This window comes from Apium graveolens, chromosome 6, assembly GCF_009905375.1.
Source record: "Apium graveolens cultivar Ventura chromosome 6, ASM990537v1, whole genome shotgun sequence".
Lineage (NCBI taxonomy): Eukaryota > Viridiplantae > Streptophyta > Magnoliopsida > Apiales > Apiaceae > Apium > Apium graveolens.
Window position 1 is genome coordinate 4669537 of NC_133652.1, and position 9421 is coordinate 4678957.

At 30.8% G+C, this 9421-nt stretch overlaps 1 protein-coding gene across 1 annotated transcript; it reads left to right on the top strand.

The window, feature by feature from the left end:
• Positions 1–5895: 5895 nt before the first annotated feature.
• LOC141664452 (putative Histone-lysine N-methyltransferase ATXR5) lies at positions 5896–7918 on the top strand. The gene is made up of 6 exons (XM_074470407.1): positions 5896–5977; positions 6304–6378; positions 6904–7118; positions 7248–7348; positions 7437–7661; positions 7768–7918. The coding sequence occupies exons 1-6, from the start codon at positions 5896–5898 to the stop codon at positions 7916–7918; spliced, it is 849 nt and encodes a 282-aa protein (XP_074326508.1).
• Positions 7919–9421: the final 1503 nt, after the last annotated feature.

Sequence of the window (9421 nt, forward strand, 5' to 3'; positions counted from 1 at the left end):
ACATCCCTTGCATACTTCAGTAGGTTGAAGCAATCTGGGTAAACCTACAACCATATCATTTTCCTTCATGATGGACATTGCATTAAAATTGACGTGGCCTAGGCGACAGTGCCATAGCCATGACTCTTCTTCCATCTTTGTATTCTGTGTAAATAAGCAGGCACCTGGTGACTCTTCCAGCATAATTTTATACAGCCGATTCACAGACCTCTTAACTTTCATCAACGCTACAAAGAGCATGTGCACCTTGTAATACGTAGTTAAGACCGTTTAAGGAGGTTGTATCTGCAACTTCAGCTATATGGTTAAGCTTCCTTTGCAATACTCGTTCTTTGTCTGAAACTCCAACCTGATCAGCAAAGCACATAGAAAAACAAGCATACATATCATTATCAAATATTTATAAGCTATCCCTCTCCAGGATTAAAAGCAATCATAATTATTATTTTATCAGCAAAGCACATAGAAAAGCAAGCATACATAATTATTAAATATTTTACAAACTATCTCTCTCCAAGATTAGTCAAGATGCCCGTAAACTAGAACTAGTGTCCCTGGGACACCCACGTGCTTACTAAAAAAAATGTTCAAACTAGATTTGCATTTGACCTGGAAACAACAGAACAAAGTTCCTATAGTGTGGACAGGTGGCGCATCATCGTCCCAGGCATCAACAACCATTGCTACCATTGCACCAACAGCATAAATGTACACTATCCACGGATTATAATTCTTTCTAATACAGTGAAAATGGCAAGACTAGTGGCAATTGCAAGTACAAGTGTTGTCTTTGGCTTCTTCTTCGTTGTCTTTTTCCTTCATGTTGGCTTCATCTTCTTTTTCGTACTTAATGTTGCAATTGCATTGTGTGCAATTAGAATCACAAGTACATTTAAATATTATGTGCCTTGATTCGGGATAACAGATGTTAATTTTTTCTTAAGTCGGCCTTGATTAAAATAAATAATATATTAGGTTCTATGGAGTCCAGTGTTTCATTGGAGTTCGTGGAGTCCTTGTGCAACTAAAATGTAGCTTAAATTGTTGCAAAACATATCATTTTTCCAATGATATTCTACAAATATCACAATTTTATTGAAAATCTTGCAGATTGCACATATTTTACAAGTCTAACGTAGCAAAATATTATTCTACAAAACATGTTTACTTTGCACAAAATAAATGTTCATGTTCCACAATATACATATTGTACTTGTAAATATATGAGATTTGAATGATTTTATTGAAGTAATGATATTTGTGAAACATGTTTTGCAAGATAACAGATTTTAGATAATATTTTATTTGCAGAACATAGATGGACTTTATAAGGTGAACTCCATGCAACTTTACTCTATAAGTGACTCATAATTTAACAATATTCCGTCACTAGTCAACTGTTTTTATATTTTAAAGCATTTTTAATCACATATTAAAAGATAGATGCACTCGTTATACTTTACTACCCTATAACTAGTACAATTCTTGTTTGTTAAAATGATTATTATTTATTATTTTTATTTTAAATATCATATATATTGTAGACATAGATGAAATATAATTATGAATCCATTATATTAACGAAATTCAAGTAATTATATTTAATTTATTTTATTAAATAAAAAAAATCATAAAGAAGCTCTCTTTTCTTTTTTTTTTAAAAAATATTTTAAATATTCCCAATCTCGTTGATTAATTTATAAAATTCATACAAGATTGTGTAGTTAAATCGATTAAATTTTGATCACTGGGAGGAGTAGTTTTAAAATTATCAAAGATTAATTTTTTAATTTCCAATCAAATATCAACCAGAAATAGATTTATTTTATTTTTATTATATTTAATTACAAATTTTAATTACCAAAATTAAATCAAAGTTGCACAATTTTTTAATTTAAAAAATCATTGAACTTTAATTAAAGAGTTTAGAGTAATTTTACAGTAGGAATCATAATAAAATCACACTTATCAAAAATTATTTTAAAGTAAAATTAAATTTAAAATTATTTTTTTTCCAAATTTTATTTGTTAAACTTTTTAGAATCCCATACAGTCTATCCAAGGTGAATTCCTTGTAATCTTGAGAGTTCTTAGTAAGATTGACATACATTTCCATTTCTTTGGTACAGATCTGAGGAATTTGAGTTTGAGTCCTTTGTTTAATGGACTCTTCCATGCAACTTTAGAGCATTCAGCAGTTTTTGAAATCTACTGAAAATGTTAGTGAGTGACTCACTTTCTTCACTATGAAAATGCTCATATTGCTAAATTAACAGTTGCATTTTATTTTTCCTTACTTGCTCAGTTCTATCACATATGACCTGAATAGTATCCGAGACCTCTGTAGCAGTTTTGTAGTTTATGATGTTGTCAAACATGTCACCATCAACACCATTAAACAAAATATTCATGACTTTCTTATCCTTATGAACTTGTTTAATATCTGGATGAGACCATTCTGCTCTAGGCTTTGGGATGGATGGCTTACTATAGTAGCTATCATAGGGACATGTGGGCCTTTCTCAATGCAGTCCACATATTCTTAATCTTGAGAGAGTAGATGCAGATGCATCTTCACCTTCTAATGGTGATAGGTGTCTTTATCCAGAAATAGAATTTTTACTCCAACATCCTTTCTGCTCATCTTGTTAGTTGTTGTGATCTTTAAACTCTTTGTTCTTCAAGAGCTTACTTTGATACCAATTGTTATTCCCTAACAATCTAGCAAAGAATTAGAGAAAGGGGGGTTGAATGTAATTCTGGCTACTTTTTCAATTTTAAGAACAGTTTTACTGTGAATATATAAATGTGTTTGATTTGGCTATGGTGCGGAATGAAAGTATGGATGAAATCAAAACACAAAGTAATTAAATACAAGTCTTTCAAAACTTTATGGTGGATTGAACTTTTCCACCAGAGATATATATTAATATCATGGTCGTATCTATATAATCTGGCTTGTTACTTTTCATGTCATTTATACTAGTTGATTTTTACCTACTACTATTGAAGGAAATAATGGAAAGTAAACATAGTCTCTAGTCGTTAGTCCACCTTTTGAAGAAATCTATCTATTAATAAAATTAGATGTTGAAGAAATCTATCAAATTGTTGAATTGGGGTTGCCGGAAAGTGCCCGAAATCCGGCTAGATTTTTTTAAACCTGGAAAACAAACTTACGACGGTTGTTCATCACATATTTCGTCGTAAATAGGCCCTAATTCCTAAAATATGACGTTTTTTCTGTCAGAAATTTCTAACTTATGACGCATTTTTCTGTCATAAAATTATGTTTTATCTTATTAAAAGTGGGTTCCATAAAGTAATATCCGACATTTTTTCCGTCGTAAGTACATAACTTACGACATTATTTTTCGTCGTATTGATTATGTGGGCCCCTACTTCCTAACTTGCGACGCGATTTTATCTTGTGACGAAAAAACGAACTTACTACTCGACCAAAAACGACGATTTTTTCCTTTATAAATGGCTCAATTATGACGATTTCAGTTCAAAAAAACCGTCGTAAATGGCCAGATTTGTTGTAGTATATCAGGTACAAGCTTTTAGATATTCTTTAAAACTTGGATATTGTGTCATTCTATTGTGTAAAATATGTACATCTTAAATGCCTTTGATGTGGTGTTACATAGTACCAAGTTTTGTGGTTTTCATTTATAGACGCTGGCCACGGTTTAAGTTGGGATACCAAATATAGAGATGCTGGTTGATTTTTTGAATTATTATCAGAACTGGGATCCTTCCTACACAAGGCAGAGGACATTGCATAGCTGCTACACATGTTTCGTCCCAAACGACGTACCAGCTTAAAAATTTGGATTCTTAGTTTTCTTACAACTTGTATCATATGTCCTACGCTAGAGTGTACTGATGATGATAGATGTATTGGTTGAATGATAATTAGTTGAATGTATTTCTAAATTGTGCAATGGACATATATTTTATGACTCCAAGGTTTTTAATTTTGTTAATGCATCAATTTTCTTATAACAAAATGGATGTCTAATAATTCAATATACATCATTTTTACTGTGAAAAAGCTTATATAAAAGAATAAAATATACATCACTTTTGTTGTGTTAAAAATGATGTCAAAAAGTACAATATACATTAGTTTCTCTGTGTTGAAATCGAAGTCTAAAAATTGATAGACATCACTGTTTTGAAGGAAATATATGTCTAATGGGCTGAAAGACATCGGTGTATGGCCGATGTCTACAATAGACATCACCGACATCAATATCTGTTGCAAAACAACATAGATATCGCCGAAAATCGATGTCTATGGACATTTTTCTTGTAGTATATTGATTCATAGCAATTTTTATGGATCTTGTACAATATCATAAAGGGGAGATGATGGGATGAGATTATCATTAAAGATACATCTTATAAAGCACATTCCTATGATGGGGGTAAGTGGTGTAGGAAATGTAACAGGTACACTGGAATAGTGGACAATGTGCCACGGAGAAATTCATGTTTAATTGCTACTTGCAATATTATGATCAAACAACATTTCTTTCATGCTACTTTTATAGGCCAATTTTTTTGCTTTTCTTTAACTCACTTACTAGCTCGATTTTACTTTTTTTTAGCGGAATTTGATTTTAGTTTAATGTTTTCTCAATGGATCAATGAAGTATTTCTAAAAAAATTGCATGCAAGTTGTCAATGAAATGAAGGAATTAAGAATTCTAAGACTTTTGAATAAAGAACTTACATATCTTAAAACAATCCAAAAAAATTCAAAAAATACAGTGACCACTTTTTATTTGGGGGATTGAAGTTGGTAAATAAGCTCACTTTCATAATTTTATTCTTTTGATAACTTAATTAAATATTTACCTTTGATTTTTCAATAATGAAATTGTTGACTTTGTTTTATTATTGGTAATCTTGTAATTTAAATGTGAATTGGAGTTTAAATTTTACATCATTTCTCTCTTGAAAAAAAAGACTTTTTGAGAAAAAAACTCGTACCTTAACCTACTAAATTAAATATTATTTACTTGAAAATAGTTAATTTTTTGAAACACGTAAATTTATGATGATATATAGAGGGTGTGCATATTGTGTATTGAGATTGCTAAATTTGATCTTTAAGGAAGAAATAAAAATGATAGAATAAATGATAAATTTGCTTCACACATATCATTTTTTGGAATAACAATTCAATTAAATAATAATTGACAAAATATATTTAATATTATCAAGTATTACAAAATATTGTAGAATTATTATTAAAACTACAATGATATGTTGAAAAAAAAATAATGTATATATTACTGAAATATATATTGATAACGGCTATATTGGTAACGGCTATATTGATAACCGCTAAACCCTAGAAAACTCCGCTCCTAGAAAACTCAGCCCCTAGAGCCCCTAGAAAACTCTGCCCTGTATTGTATCTATAAATCCCTTTTCACAAGCCCTCTCCGATCAACATCTTCAATTACAAAAATCCCCAATTACAAAACACAAGCTCAGACATTTTACAACAGATCTGAAGATGTCTTCATTCAACACACCTATAGCTTCCCAACCCAACTACCCCCCACATTCTCAACCCAACCACCTCCCACAGTTTCCACCTAAGAAGGTCCCGCGTGTGCACAAGTTTAGGTCACTGGCCGATTTATATCAGGCCACAAAACAAGTTAATTACCAGTCGATTCTCGGCCCCATCTTCCCAACATCTCCGGCCCCCCAGTCCACCCAAAAGAGAAATATATAGAAGATCTCCTGAAGGCAACCATAGTTGTTGTGGCTCCACATATTTATTATAATGAGCTCACATGTAAGATATGTGGATTTGGGGACAAAGAGGACCAAATATTGATATGTGATGATTGTGATAATGGGTTTCATATGAAGTGTCTGAGACCGGCTGTTCTTGAAATTCCCCCTGAAAACTGGTATTGTGATGGTTGCCGCAGTAAGCACCCAGAAGGTATCTGTCACTCTACATCGTCTGTATCTATTAGTTCAGTACAGGTATGTCACTCTACTTTACATTGTATGTTTGTGCGCGTCCTAATAAAATTAATATCTAAGTTTTAGTGGCACGGATCTGAAATACAAGTTAGTAATAATTGTTGTGACCTAAGTGTTGATTTGAGATTACAATGTTACAATTGTTAATAATCCACTGGTTGTAGAACTTGTGTAACTTTAAAAATCAAAGTAAGGTAAATAGGAAAAATGTGGTCCTGAAATTTTTTTTATTTAATTTTACAATTTGGATTTCTTTTTAAATTTGATTTGATTATATTGCAGAATCAACCAGAGATGGATCTAGTAAATCAAGGAAGAGGTATTTTGGGATTATAGCTAAATACATTTCACCCGAAGGTAAGATTTTATTATTTTTAAATCAAGTTATTGATCATTTTTGGAATTGTGTACATATATATATATATATGTTGTTAATCTATTTTTATTGTTATTTAGTACATGAAGTGTTTTAATTTTAATTTTAATTTTGCTAATTTCCATATTATGTGACATAATTTTGCATTTTATCAATAGCATATTGTTTTATTAGTACTAATATTGTCAAAAGCAAAAACAGACCATAAATCCCCCTAACTTCTTTGTAGCAGGTAGGGGCCTATTTCTCAAAGTTGTGTACATCATTTAAACTAACTAGGTACAACTAAAGATGTGCTAATTTTTCACATATACATTAAAAAAAATTGTTTTTTTACAAATGTAAATAATTGACATTTATCTTACTTGAGCTTTATTTAAAAATATAAACATGATTCATAATATTTTTTCTACTTATAGTTGTATTATAAATTACTTAGTTGTATTATGAATTATTGTCATGACCTCATATTTTGATAGCTATCTTATATATTGTTGATATTTTAGTTCCTCAAAAAAGGCGTAAACGTTTGCCAAAAAAATCTACAAAATTTCTTCCGTACGTTCCAGCAAATGATGTTGAGAGTAGGAACAGACAAATGGATTCTCTACGTTTTGCTCTGCAGAGTAAGAACGTAGCATTTAGTGATAAACTGACATACTCACATGACATGGCTCCTAAATCTGCTAATCAATCCAAGTATGAGGCAGATGACATCCAGGTATATACATTTTAAATTTTAATTATAGGAGCACAACTCGTTTCCTTTGTTAAGTAATGTTCTTTTCTTTTCGAATTTATCTTAATTGAATGCACATTGTATTTAATGTTATATTTCTTATTTGGTTAGGAACTATCTACCGAAGATTACATAACAATAAAGAAATGTAAAGCAATGATGAAAGGAGGAAAATGTCCTCCTCTTAAAGTTGTTTTTGATGAAGTGGAAGGGTATAAAACATATTTGATAGATTAATTGGGTTTTGTTATTAATTATACAGATAGAATGTATATTAATTATGCATTTTTGCATTTCCAGGTACAAAGTTGAAGCAGATGGTCCAATCAAAGCCATGACTTTTCTTGCTGAGTATACAGGAGATGTAGATTTTGTCAGGAATCGGAGAGATGATGAGAATTTTGATAGCTTTATGACCCTCCTTACTTACAGAGACTCAGAAGAAGAAGATGGTCTCTTTATTTGCCCGGACAAGCGGGGAAATATAGCTCGCTTCATCAGTGGCATTACAACCATTCTGCGTAAGTATTTATGTGGTTCATACCCTTTAATTCTATATTTTTCGTTGTCTAAAAAATATGGATACCCATACCAAAATATTGACTAGTGCTGTAAAAATACAGGAGGGAAGAAAGAAGAAAAACCTCAAATCTGTGAGGTACAATGTTCGTGGTAAATGTCATGTTTATCTTGTCGCTCTTCGTAATATAAAAAAGGGAGAACGACTTTGTTTCGATTATAATGGACAAGATAATGGATATGATACACAACATTTTATTTAGGAGGCATCCTAGGAATGAACATTTTTTTACCAATGTACTCATTCTTCATATTTGTTATTTGTTATATTTTAGTAAGGCTAAATGACTTATAATACATGTAGTTGTTGATATGTAGTTTCAGATTAATGACTTATAATAGCTACAAATTTTAGTTTCCGCAATGAATAGAATAAATTTGTAACAACTAAATTAAGAGATTACATATATTTTGAAACCACGGTATTGTATAAGTCACATATAAAGCATTAAGAAAGTGCCACAACCTCTCCAGCATTACACACATGTAACCTACATCCGGGAGCTAATCCACAGTTTCCTTTTTCACAACCATGAAGAAACAACAAGAAATTATTTTTTAGAAAAATTCTAATTTTATTCTCTAACCCCTAAATCTCACATTCTAATCAACTTCTATAAATTTTTTTCTCCAAACATAGAATTATGTTCCTTCCTCTTGCAAGTTTATATATTTATATATATATTCTTGTTCATTTGACACATAAAATCACAAATTTTTGAAGATCAGTTTTATGCACAGGGGCAAGTTTACTCACAAAAGTACTTAACATGTTTCATATTGTATTAAATAAGTGATAAATTTGACACTGAATCAAACTTTGTGAGCTCCTTTATAAGTTTGATACCATATTAAGTAAAGAACTCATTTTAAAACTATAAAGTGTTAAAATTAGAAGGCCTAATAAAAATGAATTTATATTACAGTCTAACAATGGTAAGTGTTCATGTAGTTTTCATAGTCCATTGGTGTAGCACCTGCCTATAACTTCCAAGAAAATTACTAATCAAATTTTATTATAATAAAGAGCAACTTCAACAAATTTCTAAAACTTTATATAAATATATATATATATAGTCCTCTAAGATACAAAACTTGTCTCATTCCAAGCAATATCTCGTTTCCTACGTCCTAACTTATTTTTTAATAATCAAATTTACTTATGAATTGGGAGAGAGAGAAATGAAGCTATCAAAAAGTAAAAAGTAAGTGATATGTACTAGTTAGGGAAGATATCACACTACAAGAAACACACAATACAAGAAATATGGCTTTTTTTGACCAGCTTATTTCGACCAACTCAAAATAATGACAAGAAATGACCGTGCAGAAATATCGGCGATCAGTATATGTGTATTACCGACCGCTTATTCTGACCACGGTCAAAGATTGTCAAATATTTTTACTCTTGCTCGTGTGGTGTCTAGATCAAACAAAATTCTGATCAAGTAAATTGAATGTTGTTCGGTCGATAAATGTAAAAGTCAAACCTTGTTGAATAACCGTTAAATTGATCTACACATCAGCTAACTTCGACCAGTATACCAATCGGGTGTTGGTCGGTTTTTCTCCGGTGAAAAAGATGATCTCTAATTTTCTCTGCAGTTATGAGAAAATGAAATATTTATGTTTTTTGACCGATTATGGTTATATATACATGCATATGATCTATTTACTTATAGTTTATATCATCTTTTGATTTTTTT

Coding starts and splice junctions, on each gene's coding strand:
- LOC141664452 (XM_074470407.1), top strand. CDS start 5,896: ATGAAGTGTCTGAGACCGGCTGTTCTTGAAATTCCCCCTGAAAACTGG. Junction 5,978..6,303: donor CCGCAGTAAGCACCCAGAAG/GTATCTGTCACT, acceptor ATTATATTGCAG/AATCAACCAGAGATGGATCT. Junction 7,349..7,436: donor GTTTTTGATGAAGTGGAAGG/GTATAAAACATA, acceptor TTGCATTTCCAG/GTACAAAGTTGAAGCAGATG.